At 38.9% G+C, this 19,237-nt stretch overlaps 2 protein-coding genes across 2 annotated transcripts; both read left to right on the top strand.

The window, feature by feature from the left end:
* Window positions 1-8,531: 8,531 nt before the first annotated feature.
* Window positions 8,532-9,596, top strand: LOC116259583 (transcription factor MYB114-like). Its single transcript, XM_031637438.1, has 3 exons — window positions 8,532-8,682; window positions 8,885-9,014; window positions 9,104-9,596. The coding sequence occupies exons 1-3, from the start codon at window positions 8,532-8,534 to the stop codon at window positions 9,594-9,596; spliced, it is 774 nt and encodes a 257-aa protein (XP_031493298.1).
* A 6,814-nt stretch (window positions 9,597-16,410) lies between these two features.
* On the top strand, window positions 16,411-17,504 carry LOC116259582 (transcription factor WER-like). Its single transcript, XM_031637437.1, has 3 exons — window positions 16,411-16,555; window positions 16,780-16,909; window positions 17,012-17,504. Exons 1-3 carry the CDS (start codon window positions 16,411-16,413, stop codon window positions 17,502-17,504), a joined length of 768 nt encoding a protein of 255 aa, XP_031493297.1.
* The last annotated feature ends 1,733 nt before the right edge of the window (window positions 17,505-19,237 follow it).

Below are 19,237 nucleotides of genomic sequence, written 5' to 3'. Positions count from 1 at the left end.
GCCTTCGTTGAAGAAAAATGAAGCTTGCATTTAGGATTAGGACAAAAAGTGTGTGGTTTAAATGAAAATTTTTGTCAAGTAGTGGAGGCGGCAAGTTAGCCCAAAAAAGACAAACATGGCGTGCCCAACGTGTACGATTATTTTATTTTTTTCACGTTATAATTTTAAAAACAGTTCAAAATATTTAAATATGCAAAGTTAAAAAATTGTTATAAACTCATATCCCGCCTATTGGATCCGTGAGCTGTCAATATAATATTTACGATAACATGGAATCGGTCAAACTAAAATTTCGTATTTTAAAATAAAAAAAGAATTGAGAAAGTAAAAAATGTAAACACAATTTTATCGGCTACGTTCTAACAAAGTCCGTCAAATGCACATTCGATCTTATCGAGGCACATTTAGAAGCAGAGTTAGAAATTGTTCCCACAATACACTGAATACAGTTGACCTTAAGGTAGTAGTGACTCGGATCTTGTGGTGCAGTCCTATATAATTGGACCCAAATATCTAACTTATAAATTCAAAACCTTACACTGAGTGCGACCTTAGCAACATTATCTGCTACGTTATAGGTGAAATTTCTATTCTATTTTATCGATCAATCTACCATGTGTGATTTGTGTTGAAGCATCTAAATGTATACAGACTGTTTCAAGCCTATTTGACGCAGCGTCGAAGGTTTGGTCAGCCTGACTCATTCTCAATGTAATGGAAGCCTTCATCAATCTTTTAAGACTGCAGACTAGACGAGAAGTACTACGTACTTGGTACACCATCATACATGTTTATCCAATTGTAAACCATCGGCAAGCCGTGGTCATAAGCCCTGTCAGAACATCGTCATTTCTTCAAGTACCTATATACATTCATACGAAATCTGGGTGAGGGTAGACTTCCTTTGAGAGGAAGTTTCCAGTCAAAGCCAGTTGACGATTTTATGTCATTAAGCAAGGCGGTCGACCATCGCCCTACTTTTCAATGAGCATTCACTTGCTCATCCCCGCGTGACTCAATGCGATTGTGGACGCAACATATGCGTCCATTGAGAAAATTACCCCTAACCCACGTGCAACCCGTGTGCACCCCTATATATATATATATATATATATATATATATATATATATATATATATATATATATATATATATATATATATATATATATATATATATATATATATATATAATATATATATATATATATATATATATATATATATATATATATATATATATATATATATATATATATATATATATATATATATATATACTTGAAGGTTGGTGCAGGGTATACTATTTCAAAAACAGCCTCCTCCATTCATTAGATTAGATAGGGAAGATTGGCCAAGATTTTGTGATCTGATATCAACAGCTCAGACTCAGATATGTCATGGTTCATTCATTTGGTTTTTCATTAATCACAAATAGACGGCTGTTCCAACTCATGATTTAAAGACCTATTGTATGAACTCACAATTATGAATCCAAGTATAAGGATTTAAAGGCCAGATGGTGTAGCTTCCGGAAGCATACGATTAAGACTTGATTGTATGAATGATGAACGCAGTTACATGTTTTCTTTGGGGGCATTTGACATTAGAAACACCATTCTGTCAATGGAACACTTGTTCAAATGTTTCATTTGACAGTTTCATGAAAAGTGTAGTCCATGTTCATAAAACCACAAAATTGGACGAAACTTTCATTGAAGTTATATGTATGTAAATGGTAGACTTATAAAAAAAATGAAAATCTGTTCCATCTATGCTTTTTTTTTTTAAGTGATCGCGATTTCCAAAAATTTTCCCAGCATCCCACGTGGTGGCCATGGGATGAAATGGGGTCCTTGCAATCAATGTAATCAATTATTGATCCAATGAACAATATTGCAAATGCTGTTGCTCGGCTCCACATGTAACAAAGCATGGACCCATCCAAGATACTCTTGATTTGGGTACTAATAAGATACGTGGCCACAATATACACCTGCATCTATTTCTTATTAGAGCCATAAAACAATATTTTATTGTGACTTACAAAAATAGTGAATGATGGATCAATGCAATGCCATTCTATTGCTTATTGATGTGACTCAGGTTATTGGTTCGATGGATCCTGTTCTACTCTTCAACAGTTTCAATTTTAATTAACAACCACTTTTGTTAATTCGCTAAGTTTCTTCTTAATTTTAGATGCGAGACTAAACATTTGACTGTGTTATATTAAAACATTCCCCAAGACATTAAAATGAAAAGGAAGCAAAGTTCATCATATCAAATTAGTCAGTTTGCCAGGTTGCGGATTTATTTGATGTGAGTCGTTGGAGTACACAGAGAGTTGGCTTCCCACTTGATGCAATGCAAAGAAAGATGACGAACCCCCGATCTTGAACACTTGTGAGAATCGGTAAGTGGGCAGTCATGTTTTCATTAATTAAGCACATAAAAATGCGAGGACATTGTTTTTTAGTTTCGAGCAAGACCCCTTGACGTGTGATGGAGGAACGAACGTCCACATATTTTATCTAATTTTTCTGATGAAGGACCTAATCCTAACCCATAATTCAAATGCAATGATGGCTTCATTTATTATGGAATTTTCAATAAATTAAAGTTGGTGTAGTTGAAGGGGCCATTGCCCCTCACTAAGTCTTTGAAAAATAAAATTTTACTGGCTAATTTATAAAAAAAAAATTAATTTAGCCCTCCTAAAATTTGCAAACTATGAAGTAGCTTTACAAGAAAAAAGAACCCTAGCTCCATCTCTAGACCAGTTCATGGTTATCAAATGACTAAGGTTGGGCATTTGGCCATGCTCGGCAAAGGCAGGCTCAAGCTGGTTCAAAGCTCTTGCTAGCTGCTCAACCATGACCTGCTTAGTTATCGGGTCGTGCCCGACCGTCAACTTTATGCTTGTTGGTAACCGGTGTGATGTCTACCCATATTTGAAAGGGGCAGAGCTAGGATTTTTTTTAGGGGCTGGCCGAACAATCCAATCTCTTAATCCGGGTGGGGCCAAACTGAATTCGAATATAAACAATACATGGTGGCCCTCCCCCTCCCTCCGCCCCTACAAATACCTAACTCGGGCCAACTTGACCTTGCAAGTTTGTTTAATGAAACCGACCCATGTGTCAAATGACCAACCCAAGTCCAGCCCATCATGGGCCAGATACCCAACTAGCCAGGTACCCGGCTTGTTGCCCACCCTTACAAATGACCAATCAGAATTCAAATTGTTCCTTTCTAAGCGTGAAAATTGAGATTGGATATATGAGGGATTTGATAAGAAGATTTATGTGTCATTAGAACATGTGCTTCCGAAAGACAAGTTTCTAATACAACACATTTTTGTTCTAAAAAACATGATATGATCATTCCACCATTCAATCATTAGATCTAACATCCATAGTCATTTCATGTTTCTTATCACAAGAATATGATCATGTATCATGTGATTTGGAAAATATATGTTCAAAAACACGATGTTCTTCTTATTAAACGTTCTTTACAAGGTTAGACGCAATAGTAAAACCTTTTATCGAACAAGCAAGTAAGAATCTGAAAAAATTCCTCAAGCATATGATGAGTTACTTTACAAGTGGAATTTGAGGACAAGGAAGTGACTGTGGCCGCTCAGGTCAATAAAGCAAGTCTAAGTTTTTTTTTTTGAGCTGTTAACAGGACATACTTGAAGCATTATTAACGGCCATAATGTGCCGATATATGGATTGTATAATGCCACCTGAACTGCCAAGAAGAACAATTTTGGACTGGTTTGGATATGATTCCAAAGTTAGGCCGCAGGCTTGTTGTCCTCTGAGGAAAATATGTGCATGGCTTTGGCCTGTATATGGTCTGAACGCGTCCTGCCATACACACCTGATGAGCTACTTTCATTTAATTATAAATCCGGACCTTGATGTCCAGTTCTCTGCCTGATCTCGTGACATTTTTTTTTTCTAAATTAAAACTCTGGACTGATCATAATCTACCTGATAAGAACGACTTGTCTTTGTATATATATATATATATATATATATATACACACACGCACACGCACACGCACGCACACACAAAATCAGATGTAGAGAGTGGGGAATCCCTTGGAGGTCGTTTAGTAAATGAAACATTTAAATCTACCTCAAAGCTTAGGGTAGATTTATGATGGACGCCGGATTAGTTTTAGTGTTCTACAAATCTATTATAAAATTTGGAATAGATTTATGAAATATTCACAAAATGTTTTAACTACCAAAGGACCCCTTGAGGTCTTAAAAAAAAAAGAGAACCATAAAGTAACTTCACTTGTGCTTGATGTCTCTTTGTACTTTAGGACAGACTATCAAAATATATGTGTGTGTGTGTGTGTGGGGCCTTGTTAGGGTTGGAGACATATTATATTTATATGTGTGTGTGTGGGGCCTTGTTAGGGTTGGAGACATTATATTTATATGTGTGTGTGGGGGGCCTTGTTAGGGTTGGAGACTTATTATATTTATATGTGTGTGTGTGGGGCCTTGTTAGGGTTGGAGACTTATTATATTTATATGTATCTGTGTGTGTGTGTGCGCACACACACACACTCTTTGACCTAGTGTTTATGTTAGTCTGTTTTCCTTCACATGTGACCATATAAAAGGGACGTACATGACTGACTTAGGCAAAAAGGACCATGAAACAGTCTTGTTCTTATATAATGAAGATTGTTTGAATTGACCCATTTCTCAGAGATTTAGAGAATTGTCGGAATCAAACTGTTTTTGGAATTAAAAATAAACTATTAATTATATAGTGAATGAGAAAAAGATGAAAAGAAAATCACCATGTTTCTAAAAATGATGGAAGTAAACTACAGAAGAACTCGTAAGGCGGTTTACCTAATATGACAAAAATAGAAAATTTCACAAAATATTAAACAACAAAACATGTGAAATGGTTCGAGGCTCGTTTTAGTAGACGTTTTTTTGTATTTTCAGAATACGGAATGCTAAAATCATATGGATAGACAATGTTTTAAGTTTTGATCCTTAGCACGTAAATTTCACGTTCATATTCCGAAAACTCCCTGCTCGATGTTAGGCCTCCATCTTTTACTTCCAAAAATGAAAAAAAATCATGGGTACATAGGAGAAGTACTTCATCTTAAGGTCTTAAGGCCTAGAGAAGAACCGAAGTTCCACTCATCCCCTTGTTCCGAGGGTACAAGGTTTATTTTTTTTTATCTAGAGATGCCACCTCTGCCATGTTCCAACTTGTATACCACTAACTATCTTTTCTACAACACAAATGGTTGATGCACCGAGGATTCGAAATAACAACCGACTGCCTACCAACTCGTGCCCTAACCGTTACGCCAACCCCCTTAAAAACAATGAATAAACAAACTAAAGAAAAACTGAAATCAATTCGATTCATTTGGGCAACTGAATGCAAATTAATGGGTATAAGGTCCCATTAATAACAGATTGGTAGGGCAAAATTAATCCAAATTGTTTTGAAACTCCAATTTGGCATATGATTCATGTACCCGAATTTGAATTTGAAAAATCAAACCTTTGGAGTCCAACTCTGGCTAAAATCCGATTGAATTGAACGAGACAAACACCAGGTTTGACCAGCATCGATCTGAACCAATTAAATATGTAATGGGGAGCAGCGTCACAGGTAAATCAGGTATGGGGTTTGCTTTGGTGGGCTTATTTGTTCATACTTTATTTATCATTTAAAAGCATTTGCAGGCCTTCCCTGATTTCGTCCCTGCGAAACCTGCAACCTAACCGTTTCTCTTGTCTCTTCCCTTTTCCTTTCCTTCTTTACTGGTTTATTAATGCATTTTGTATTTTATCTAATCTCTCTCTCTCTCTCTCGCTTTCTTATTAGCTCTCTCTTCCCCCCTCCAACTCTTAGTTTTGTTCATGCACAGGCTTTTGTTCTTCACTGTTAATTGTTTCTGTTTTTTTTTTCTAATTTTTTTTCTTATGGCACTTTTATCATCTTCTTTTGAATTTGTTGATTGGTGATGCCTTGTCACTACATTCTGTTTTGAATGAATTTCCATTTTGTCAGCTCTCTCTCTGGCTCTTCCTGAACTTGTTTTTTTCTTGAGCAAATTTCCAGTTTGTCAGCTCCCTGGCTCCCCTCAAAATTTTTCTTTCTAGCTAGCGTCATCGCTTATTGTTAATTAAATGATTCTCCTGCAGATTCATCCATATCTCATGATAAGGAATTGACACGTCCATTCCCACAGCTCTATTGAATCCATGATCGACAATGTCTGTCCAACCTGGACCCCAATTAAAGTGCTAATTTTGGAGCCGGTGAGCAGCCGGGAGACGGAACGTTGGTCAACAGGCACCGTTGATAAAGGCTGCCGGAAAGCGTAGATGTCGGAGTGGAAGACAGACAGAGAAAGCGAGAGAGACTTTGTCTTAGGTGATGAGTTTCGTAGGTAACCACGGAACAGCACGGAACAGAAGAAGAATATATAGCACTTGTTCCAGTGTCCCTCTTGTTCATGCTGTTCCGTGTTTGTGTAGGAATTTCACAAAACAGAACACATCTGTCCGTTCTTTTGCGAGGAACACTTATCAAACGACCACTTAAAGGACAAATGGTTAGATTGGGGCTTCGGCCTTCAACCAAGCAGTGGGCATGTGCCATATTAGGGGGAGGGTGCTTGTTGGGTTGAGCTCCCCATTATGTGCACACCCCCATGCATAATTGGGGGTCCATGAATGACAGGAAGGAAGAAGCTGATTCTCTTGAGCAATGGAAAATGCAAAAGAATCTGTTTTCTTTGATATATTGTTGAATCTGAACAAAGGTGCTATTAAAATCAAGAAGAGAATAGTCCAGGGCAGATAACCTCAGAAATAATCACATTTTGGAGTAGTGGAATTAAAGAAACCAGCTGGCAGCTCTGCGGCCAATGGTTAACTGTATTGCCGCCTCGATCCCAAATGCACCCTACCCCAATGGTGGGCATGGTTGGTGACGAAGCTAGAAATTTTTTGTTATGGAGCATTACGTAAAAATTCTCATTTTTAAAGAGGTACAACATATATAAGTAACTAAATAATTCTAAAATATTTTGTAAAAATAAATAAAAAAATTTGTTAATGATTAAAATATTCCTTTGACCATAATATTCCTAATCAATTGAAAGGAGAGCCTCGACAAACAAAAAAAGTAAGCAAAAAATTTTAAAATCCAAATGAGGGAAGAGCTGATTCTCTTAAGCAGCCTGAGTATGGAAAACGCAAAAGATTTTGTCTTCTTTGGTGTACTATATAATAATGTAGACAAACGTGCTACTAAAAACTGGAGAATGAATAGTCCACGGCGCGCAGGTAGCGTCAGAAATAATCACATGTTGGAGTACTGGAATTCAAGAATGCGCCGCAGCTCCCGGGTGCCTGCCTACCTTCGGGTTCGATCCCCTCGGGAAACTCCCGTCCAGCTACCCTGAATCGCAGCTAATTCAAAGGCATAAAAGTTAGGGGATGTTTAATTTTCAATTTAAAAAAATTTGCATGGTGCATCAGCGCCCTGTTTCAAGAGCACACAGTTAGACGCCATCATTCTTTATAAACGGATCTCATTTAATAAACTCATCTACTTTGTTTCTTTCCTTTTTGTTGTAAATACCACTTGCGAGATATATATATATATATATATCCAAATACATTAAATAATATTATTAGGTAACTCTAACTACTGAATTTTTCCGGGGGATCGATCCTTCTACGGTAAAGGACTAGATGGAAGCATCAGTGCACACAAGGGAGAAGACACTTGATTTGATTTCCCACAGGTTTTTGATTCGAGCTCCCCAACTACTTGGTAATCTATACATCTGAAAATCATGAATGTATAGGTTCTTAGTCGCATATATCAGATTCATAGGGTCAGCATTCTATTAAAAAAAAATTCCAAACTTTATTACCAAAATGATCACTAGATTTCACCAGCCCATTGTTCAAAGCTGCCCTCTGGAGAGATGACCTGCGCATGAGTTTTTTTTTTCCCCCCATTTTTTTCATTCTGATCAAAATGCCTACATTAATAAAGAGATAAGAAAACTTTTGTAAACATAAACAGGTAACACAAAAAAAATTAAAAAGTTATTTTTTAAAATAATTTCAAAAAATACTCCAACTCCTCCTTTTGGCCGTCAGACATAATTGGACACATGGTATACCCATTAACTATTTAAATCTATAAAAATGACGTCACTATAAGAAGTAAGAAGTTGGCTGACCAATAAAACGGGGCCTTTCCCACGCTGACGTCGTTAATTCGGTGCGCTACTCGAGAAGAGCAATAGATAGTGTGGACACAGCCAAATAGTTAGCGAATGCCACTGCAACACTCAATTTTATATGTCGAGGCTGCCAATGGAGCACATGGCCATCGATTTCATCCCCATTTGACAGAGGAAATCCCTATATACGAGGCCGCTCCCTTCCTCTAAGCTTCATAGTTCCGAACATCCTTTCTCCACAAACGGAAGCGCAAGTTATGGAAACATACGCCACTCAAAGGAAAGCCTGGTTGGTCGCCAAGAAGAGTCTGAAAAAGAGAGCTTGGACAAGAGAAGAAGATGATCGGTTGTCCCAGTGTGTCAAATTTCATGGAGAAGCAAGATGGAGATCGGTCCCTGCTGAAGCAGGTGCTAAACCTTCTCTGTTCACAAACAGCAGCAAGCTTCGTCGGCGTTATTTCCCCAAAATTGTTTTCTAGTTTCCACATGCGCCGATTGGGCACTTGTTACTTAAGATTAATGAGAGTAGAATCATTAATCCGTAAGGCCGAGACAGTTTTTTGAATTCCATTTTTGTGGTTGATATAACTCGCACCTGTGGTGGCTACAGGACTCAACCGGTGCCCGAGGAGCTGCAGGTTGAGATGGTTGAACTACTTGAGGCCAAACATCAAGCGAGGAAATATTACAGAGGGGGAGGAAGATTTGATTATCAGACTTCACAAGCTCCTCGGCAACAGGTCGCTTGAAATTAAGTCTTCTTTCTTCTGCTCATTGCTTCTGCATGTTTTACTTAAAACTAGTTAGTCTTACTTTCTGCATGCTACAGATGGGCCCTGATTGCAGGAAGACTCCCTGGAAGGACAGACAATGAAATCAAGAACTACTGGAAGAATCGTCTATCCAAGAAGATCAAACCACAGCAACCCCAGCAGAAAAAGGCAGTGTTCCTTTGCAAGCCTGACACCGTCGAAGAGAAGAAGGGACTAACAGAAATCAGTGGTGCTGGTGGTTCTAATTGTGAATTAACAGTTGAACCAACGATGACAGCTGAAGGTGGCGTATCTTCAAACGCGTTCAACATAGAAGAGATTCGGAGTGTGGGGGACACCACCACCGACTGCTGCTTTTGGAACTCGAGAGCCGAGGAAGGATCGACAGGGTGCGGCTGCATCAAGCAAGGCACGCCTGCAAATGAATATGGCATGAACAGATTCGATTATAGGTCCTTGAACGATTACGATATAAGCATGGAGATGAACTTGGATTCTGATATTGATTTTCAATCGTTCATCCGTTCAATGTGCTGTGAGGAAGCATGATGATGGAGCGAACTTCAGAGCATTGATTTGGCTACTGCACATGCAGAAATAATTAACAGGACCTGCTGACGGCGAAGATCTATTGAGAGAGACCAATGGACGCGAACTTCAGCTTTTTTTTCTTCTGCTTCTAGAGACAATAATCATTGTATGTTGTTTGAACTTTTGTTACTGCCAGAGTGAAGCCAATGAGACAAATATCAGATTTGTACGATTTGTGTAAGGGATTTCATCGTAAACAATGAAAGGTCTGAAGGTTTCTTCTTATCAAATGGCTATTGCTGCATGGCAGATTACATTTTCAAAGAGACCTTTCATTTTTCATCTCCATCATCATCAGATGTTCTTAATACTACCATTAATAGGAAAAAGTTAAAAAGGTGACCGATAATTAGTGCTCACATTCTAACCATTTTTCTAAGTAGCTAATCCAACCCCTTACCCCCATAAAATACAAGGCTCGCTTTTGGTGCCTCAGGTGCTGCAGTTTATGTCCCAAAGCTACTTCCTTATACATTGGTGACCCTTCTTTTGCGGCACACAACACCTCTTTCTAAAATTTGGTTTAACATGTTTAAGAATTTGCTCTAACTTAGATCAAGAAATATAGGACCGACTTTTGTTAACAAACTAAGAATACTTGCAATAAAAATACAAATATCTATATGAGGTTTGGTTACAGATCTGTTGTATTTTCATTTGGCAGATGAAACAGCGGCCATTACACCCAACAAGCTCCAAAGTATTGCCTCAAGCGGCTTCTGTCTGGTCTATATTGTCGAATGTGTTTCACAGGAAAGGACTCTATCCCGATTCTATTTGGAACAAGAATGTTTAACTTTAAACCTTGGCAAGCAAGATCATCTCTAGATCATTATCAACTGACAGAAGCACACTGTGACCGCTTGGCAAATCGAAGCTAGAATGTAAACGATGGCAATGGATCTAATTGCGCTCTTGATGCTATGCGGTGATTGTATGCATAAAATAAAACAACAGCAGATCAAGGTTGAAACAACCTATCTGTGATCTCCATTACTAAAATAATAAACGTAAACCGATCAAATCAAATTCCCATTACGACCGCAAAGTCAAGTGAAAACATGCAGAGACGAATTCCTTGTTATATAAGGAAGCTGAGGTTCGGTGCCTTATGATTCTGTCATGCCAAGGGATTCACTACCTCGATCGTTCACTTTAAAGTTCAACTTCTGCCCAAGTATACAGATCACTTGTTTTTGTTTCCTAAGGGACTGTCTGACATTAAGAACAAAGGGTAAGCATATCATGAATGCTCCAAAATTAGAGTAGAGTAAATTGATAAAAACATTTGAACATGTATCCCATGAACCTATCACAAATTTTATGTATATTCATGAAATACTCTCGTGTTGTTCTTAATGCCAAACAACTCCTAAAAACAACCTCCAGATTCAAGAGTAAAAATGATCAATAAGAAATGAAAGAAATATATATAAGGTGTAAGTCCTCATGAAAAGCAATTATTAATCATATGCAGGTATAAATAATTAGTTCTTCATTTTATCCGTATTATTGTAATTCTCATTTTCAATATAAATTGCAATCTTTAATCTTTTGAGCACTACGAACAAGAGGAATATTTTGTTCTTATCTTTATATTTTATGAACCAACATCAACCATGATGCTCATTCGCTAGTTCCAGAGAAGTCTAACCAACCTGGAATGGTTCATCTCATTGGGGCCCGGCTCTATCACGACATTCGAGATTTATTGTATGGTCTGATCACTCACTGAATCGTATATAAGTAATTCGACTATATCTCATGCATTCGAATTGGTAGATTTATTGTATGATCTGCCCACTCACTGAATCTATATATAATTAATTGGACTATATCGCATGCATGATTTGACTCCAGATAAACTATAAAACGAATTAAGCAGCCAGGCACATGGTTATATACGCATATTCTTGTTTGAAACATGAACAAGGCACAGATTCAGCGCAAGAATGGCTGGGCATCAAAACAAGCATGACATTAATATATTCACAAAATTAAGGAGATCATCTCAATCTCTAATATTATTTAATTTCCCCGGGGTGTGAAATGACCAATATGCCCTTATTTATCAAAAGTAAATCCCCTGCTGTGTAGGGACAAAAGAACGGAAGGTGGAGAAAATGAGATTGTAAAAAATGTCTTTTTTTTTTTTAAATGTTAGCCGCCGGAATTTTTTTTTTTTGCATATTTGTGGTGTAAAGGTGTATATTTGTTGCTTGCATGAGGTTGCTAGTGCATTGTTACTGTTGTACGATTTTTCAAAGTTTCATGAGTTATCTAAATCGGTCGTGATCGATACATCCAAGTCCAACACCTTAGCTTCGGTCGGGTCATGAATTAAAAACTCAGTTTGGCCCATAAGCTTTATATATCGAACTCTGCCTTTAGTCTGGTTTTGGTTTGACCTTGTAGATATATGAGAATAGAAAGTAAGATTGGGCGTCCAACTTTTGTTTGGTTTTTCAACAAGAGCTCCCTCTACTTGCTCGAGGGTTGGACTTTAGATCCGGGTATGCACATCTCTCTCTCTTTCTTTTCATTTTTTTCCGTTTCTATAAGAGTATTAATTTCCACCATGGGATTGGATGGATGAAGGTATCTTGAAAAGACGGAAGCCTGTTGTTCTCCCTTCCCCTCATCCCCAAAGTTCAAGGTTGCTTCCAACTTAATTGGAAAAATAAGACACCCATCAACCACAATGTTAGTGGTGGTTCAGAAGAGTAATACTTGTAAGAATTAAACTGACAACCAGACTTTCACCAATTTAACAGTATGATCAACTATGTTATACCCCTCGAGACACAAATACAAAAGACATTATTCCCCCTTTGAATACATCATAGTGTCCGAAGAGACTTAAGAAACTCATTTGTAATACTACACAAACATATTCAACTATTCTTTCAACTGTGGCATGTGTTTACAGAGACAAAAGGAAGGGGGAATAAGGTTGGGTACCCAACGGACACTCGGTACCCAGCCTTAGCCCAGGCCCAAAATTGGGCACCTAAGCAGTCCCAATAAGTTGTCGGGCCAGGTTGACTTGACTTGGCTTGGTAACTCACTTTTAATATTTTATTATTATTATTGTTGTTATTATTATTATTATTATTATATATTGTGATTAATGATATTTATACATTATTTTACATTAAAGATATATTTTTTAATTTAATTTGGCTGACCAGGGTTGTGTTGGGCTCGGGTGTGGGGTAGTCAGATTAGATGCAGGCTCAAGCCTGACTCCTCATGAAGCGGGGCTGACCGGATCAGCTTTTTCCTGGTTTTGTCGGATCCAGTGTAATTGGCTTTGGATCATATTTTAACCAACTCGAAGTCCAGCTTGTGCTTTGGCCTTTGAGACATTTGGATCTGTCTGCATGCATTTCAAGGCCAATATTTTGCACGCAGATTGGGTTCATGCATGAACTGCACATAGAATCCCGCATAAGGTTTCGCTGTCTTCGTTGCCGAGGCCCATTAATTGGATTCCGATTTGCAGACTCTCTCTCTCCCGCCCCCAGTAGCAGCAGGACCCCAGCCTTCCGTCACATTAATCCGGATTTGCAGTCATTTGTGAGGAAGAAAAAACCCTCCAAACACATCTGACCAAACATACCAAGCTTCAAGGCCCAAAGACTTCTCATTTGTAAGTCTGGGCACCAGGTTAGGCCGTCGTTGGATACCTGATATTCAGTCTGACTCGAGCTTGAGCCTAGAAAAACGAGACCCGAGCCGGCCCGAGTGGGCCCAATAAGTTCGGATCGAACCCGATGATCATTTTTTTTATTAATTTATTAAAATATATATAATATTTTATTACAATTAATTATTTTTATGTATTATTTTATATTAAAAAATATTTTTTAATGTAATTGGGTCTGGCCCGAACCGGGCTCGAGCTCAGGTTTTCCGAGTCAGGCCGGCCCGATGCCCAGACCTAGTCATTTGCCAACGTCACAAAAAACTATGACTCAACCACCGTTTCAATTTCAATCGCCCCATGTGCTTGAATCCGGAGTTCGATTGACCCATATTTTCTCCCAATGATGCGCCACATTTTGTTGCCAATCTGCATTCAAAGAAGATGTTAAACCTTGGTTTTATGAAAACCAAACCTTTTTAATGTGTTTTGAAAACTTGATTGAATTGTGTGGATGATACATCCAAAACCCAGTTTTTGTGAATAACATGAGGGGGTTAGCTTCTTAACTCCCTTCTACAAAACTAGGTCTTCTCAAAATTGAGTTTTCCTCAAATCTAAATAAAGACCAAGCACTCTAGAACCTGTTTTGGACGCCGAACCAAGTTTTGTCATCAAAACCTGGTTCTGGGGAGCCATCCAATTAATGCCCCATGAAACTTTAGACCTGCTTTTTTTGTATTTAAGTAACTTCTAGTTAAAAGCCCTTGTACCAATTTCATTCTTCATTGGAAACGCAGAGAAAAACATTATTTTTTTTTTTTCCAAACAACGAAACATCATGCCAATGTTTAATAATGCTACCATTCTTATCGTATCGAAGGCCCGGATACGGGTTTGTATATTCCTGTTTTATATTTAAAAAAAATTAATTTGTTTTTCGAATTGAAAAATACAGCAAAATGAGGGGACATGTAATGATATGGATCAGTCAATACGCTGTTGGGGCGCTAGTTCCAATGTCTACAACTTCGCATGTTGCAACCAATGACAAACTATTCACCAAATTTCGAATCTCCAATAAAGATCAAGTTGTCTTGACCCAATAAATCTTCTGTCCTTCAACCAGCCTTATTTCATTATGTATTCAGTAGATGGCTTCTTTGCCCGTTGTATTATTGTCCACTTGATGCTCGATTATCGAATATGCGAGAGGTTTTGATTTCTTTAGTTTACCTAGGCAGACAAGTTGTATTAAAATCAAAAGAATATTCCAGTCCACCTAGCGTCAGAAATATTCACATACTTGAGTACTACAAAGTGGACCTGGCAGCTTCCTTATGTGCAAGTGACCTTAAATTTTGACCACCAACGACGACTGGTCTTTGTCCAAATTCCAATCGAAATTCTGCGTGCATGGGATTCAGAAGAGTGAGTTGGGTATTCCATCCGTTGCATGCACATATAAATGCACCCTTCAAAACGTAAGTGAGAGTTGGAATAGTTTAACAAATTTTTTAAAAAGAAATATCCTTCTCCCATTTAAACTTTTTTTACCTTTTTTATCCTTAAAAAGAATTTTTTTTTTTGTGCCCATCGATTGTGCACATAACCAGCTTTGGGGACTCATGGATTTACATATTGATTAATATATATATTTTTTTCATTAACCTTTGCTCTCTGTGGATGCCAGCCCATCATAGTATATGCTTGTAATTTTAGTGGGAAATAGTAGTTCAGGTCCCTTAGCATCCCTTGCATCTTCAAGTTCATGCTGCCTCTGATCCATAAGGTATATATACGACATAGCACACATGAAGATCAAATGGAGATGCATCATTTCTTATACCACCAACCAACTGACCAACTAAGTTATGCCCCTAATTTAATCATGTTTCAGTATTTCCTCCTTTGCTTTCAACCTGAACTAGTGACACACACCAAAAAAAGAAAAAAGTAGAAGCTTCTCTCTCTCTCTCTTTCTCTCCTGAACACAGACTCGAATATCTGAGAAAAAGTGTGCAAGAGCTCTAACGACGAGCGCGCCTGTCTCGGGGTCTTCTGCCACAATGGCTCATTGCTTGGACACTTAGATGCACACTGCACAAGTAACAAGATAACAAACAAGAACCCATGCTACCAAGAGGCTAAAGAATTTCTCTCCGATCGAAGAAGATGCAAGGTTGGAGAAGTTCACGGCTGCATTGATCATACCGAACATGCGAACTGCCACTGGTCTTTGGACGGTTCCTTCAAGAAAAGAAAAGTTCATATATCCCATGATTCCGAAATCAGGGGATTCTTAAACAAGTTAAATTTGAGGCTTCAATTGAGTTTTGCAAGGATACCAGTCTCTACAATCTAAAATATCTGAAACATTGCAAGTCGTGAAAGGTAATATATGCATACATCTTCATAAGAACATGAGTGCTGGTAGGTGCTTAGTCATATAGATCAGATTCAGAGGGTCAGCATTTTTGAAAAAACAATCTCAGAAATTCACCCCGACCATCGTTCAACGTTGCCCTCCCAAGAAGACCTGCAAGCGAGTTTTTTTTTTCCAAGCAACATGTTTCGATTGGCCTAGAAGATCAAGCATTTATGGATTCTCTCTCTCTCTCTCTCTCTTTGCGTAACCTCCTTTATTTGCCAATAGGAGGAAAATCTGTAATTTTTTGTAAGGCTGAAAACCATCCACGAGCAACAAAAAGAAAGAAGCGGGGAGATCAGACCAATATATACAATCAAGATCAAAGTCACGCTGACACCAAGAGGATTCTGCTCTGCGGTAATTTAATGCGTTCGAGCGTTCTGTACGCGATCCGAGAAGAAGCAGAATGGACAGGCCGAATTGGTGTAGCCAATGGAAATGCAGTTACTCTAACATTTTAAATCAACGTCACATGCTTATCACCACGTTGACGCCAAGGCTAGCTGCCAATGGAGCACATGGCCATAGAATTCATCCCTATAAATTTGACTGTTGGGAGACCGAAACCATTGCAGGAAATCGCCATACTCATGGCCTCTCCCTTTGAAGCTTCATAGTTCCAAACTCACTCACTCACTCTCTCTCATACACACATTCTCATTCGCACTTCAAACCAGTAAGCACAAGTTGTGGAAATGTGCGCCACTGAAAGGGAAACCGGGTTGGCTGCCAAGAACAATCTGAAAAGGGGAGCTTGGACGAGAGAAGAAGATGAACGGCTGGCCCACTGTGTCAAATTCCATGGAGAAACAAGATGGAGATTGGTCCCTGCTAAAGCAGGTGCAAACCTTCTCTAGTTCTTCTGATCACAAGCAGTTGGTTTCATCTGTATTGTAAATCTATATTAATTTCTTTTTGGATTTTGCCCATCTTCAATTAGATACTAAATTGCGTGATCAATAAGGCGAGTAAAAAACACTTAGTTGTGCTAAGAATGAGTTTTGATTCCGGATTTGAATTCCACTATGGTGATTGATATAACCTGCGTATCTTTGTGGCTACAGGACTCAACCGGCCCCCAAGGAGTTGCAGAATGAGATGGCTGAACTACTTGAGGCCAACCATCAAGCGGGGAAATATTACAGAGGAGGAAGAAGATTTGATACTCAGACTTCACAAGCTCCTGGGCAACAGGTCGCTTGAAATTAAGTCTTTTTTCACCTACCCATTACTTCTGCAATGTTCTCAACCGAAGAAATTTTACTTAAAACTAATCTTGCTCGTTGCATGCTACAGATGGGCCCTGATTGCAGGAAGACTCCCTGGAAGGACAGATAATGAAATTAAGAACTACTGGAAGACTCATCTATCCAGGAAGATCAGACCACAGCAACCCCAGCAGAAAAAGGCAGTGTTCCCTTGCAAGCCTGAAGTCGTCGAAGAGAGGAAAGAACTAACAGAAATCAGTGGTGGAGGTGGTTCTAATTATGAATTAACAGCTAAGCCAAGGACAACAGCCGAAGCTGCCGTATCCTCAAACGCGTTCAACGTAGAACAGATTCTGAGTCAGGAGGGCACCACCACCGACTGCTGCTTCTGGAACTCAGGAGCCGAGGGAGGATCGACAAAGTGCGGCTGCATCAAGCAAGACACGCCTTCAAATGAAGATGGTATCTACAGATTCGATTATACCTCTTTGAACGATTACGATTTTTGCATGGAGATGAACTTGGATTCTGATCTGGACTTCCAATCGTTCCTCCGTTCATTGTGCTGGGAGGACACATGATGGTACTCGAGCTCCTGAGCATTGGCTACTGTGGAGGAGTAAATGACAGGACCTGATAGGCCTTCTTGACGGCGACGATCTACGGACAGAAACCAATCAACAACTCTGCTTTCATCGTTTTTCGAAGAAAATAACCTTTTGTATACTATATATATTACTTCTCTTTTCCTACTGTCTGATGATGCTAATAAAATTAAATTAATGTCAGATTCAAATGTATGAGAGCTTCCGGTGTTACCTACGAAATATCTGCAGGTTTCTTCTGATCACATGACAGAGCTGCCAAATTACATCTTATAATAAGAAGACTGGCCCTGGTTGATTCGATGTTCTGATTCAGTCACATGTTCAAGCGAGAACTGGACGCAGCATGAAAAGGCTGCACGGGCGCTCATACTGGCAACTTATCATAAAAATGGGCAATTTTAAAAAATTTAATTTATCTCATTGCTCAATTTGCTTTAATGAGCTTATAGCAAGATTGGCGTTGCAATTCTTAGTCCTACGGTTCCGCACCATGAACTTCTTTCTCCGTCATGAGCATGTACTTTGCACTTGTGTAGAACATGTTAATCCTTTCCCTCGGAATTTCCTTATTCGTCATTATACAACAAAGAGAGACTCATGATACCAGATGTGGCCTAAGTCTGCCCTAGTCGTACTCATCCCTCCTAATCTCTGAGTGCTTAGATCAGGACTTACCTTCATTTTACATCACAAGCTGATACACCATTGCAAACCACTCTGTGTTGTTAGTTTTAGGACTATTTGTGTGATCTAAATTCTAATTAAATTGTGACCGAGCTTGTAATCCTTGGCCAGAGTTTGAACTCAACTCCTTAAGAACAAGCTTAGTTTGTAAGCCTTATAGACGTAAAAAGAGAAGTACTGATACACCATTATAATCACTCCTGATGTTCTAAACAAATATAATTGTTCCGTAGGCCTCCAGCTTCAAGAGGGATGATGACTAATTATAATAAGCACATATAAAGTTCGAGAAACAGATTTCTTATTCGACGGAACACATAAATCAATGCATTACGATTACGTATACATTTCATTCTTTATATATTTCAGCCAAGGAGTTGTACTTCTAATTTTAAATATAAAATTGCAATCTTTCTTTTGACTATACTAACAAAAGCAAGATTGGGTCTCGTCTCTGTATTTTGCATCAGCCAGCACTTATGTACAAATTAAAAAAAAAAAAAGAAGAAGAAGGTGATTCCACCTGTTTATGGTGTGCTTAGCAAACAACAAGTTGATATGTGCCAATACATGATATTCTTTGGGGCCCAGCCATCGAGCTTCTTTCAACGCCAATCTCGAGGGAATATTTCTGAGGCTAGCCTATGTAAGCGATCTGCCGCCCCTGCCGGGCCGGCCGACTGGTGTCGCCTCCCCTCTGCAGCACTGGTGATGTCTGCCAGAGCCTCACCGGTGGTCCAGGTCCGCCAGCAAGGTCTCGGTGGGCGTCACCGGCTATTTGGTCTGCCGGCGAGGCCCCACCGGCGCTCATCCTTTTTGTTAAAAAAGGTTGAGTGCCTGTTTTAAATGCATTGGATGCTTGATGATGAGCTTGGCCGCTACACACTACAGTGAGCACTAGATCCATAAAGCCTTCCTGGATTTCCTGGCAGCACATGACCCCCTATCATTGGCACTCATGAAACCCCAGACTGCCTCCTTCAGACTCGGACAAACTCTTTCAGACAGTACTGTGGTGCAAT

This window comes from Nymphaea colorata, chromosome 8 (assembly GCF_008831285.2).
Source record: "Nymphaea colorata isolate Beijing-Zhang1983 chromosome 8, ASM883128v2, whole genome shotgun sequence".
Classification (NCBI taxonomy): domain Eukaryota; kingdom Viridiplantae; phylum Streptophyta; class Magnoliopsida; order Nymphaeales; family Nymphaeaceae; genus Nymphaea; species Nymphaea colorata.
Note: the sequence above shows the minus strand (reverse complement) of the source record. Positions and strands in the feature narration are given on the sequence as shown.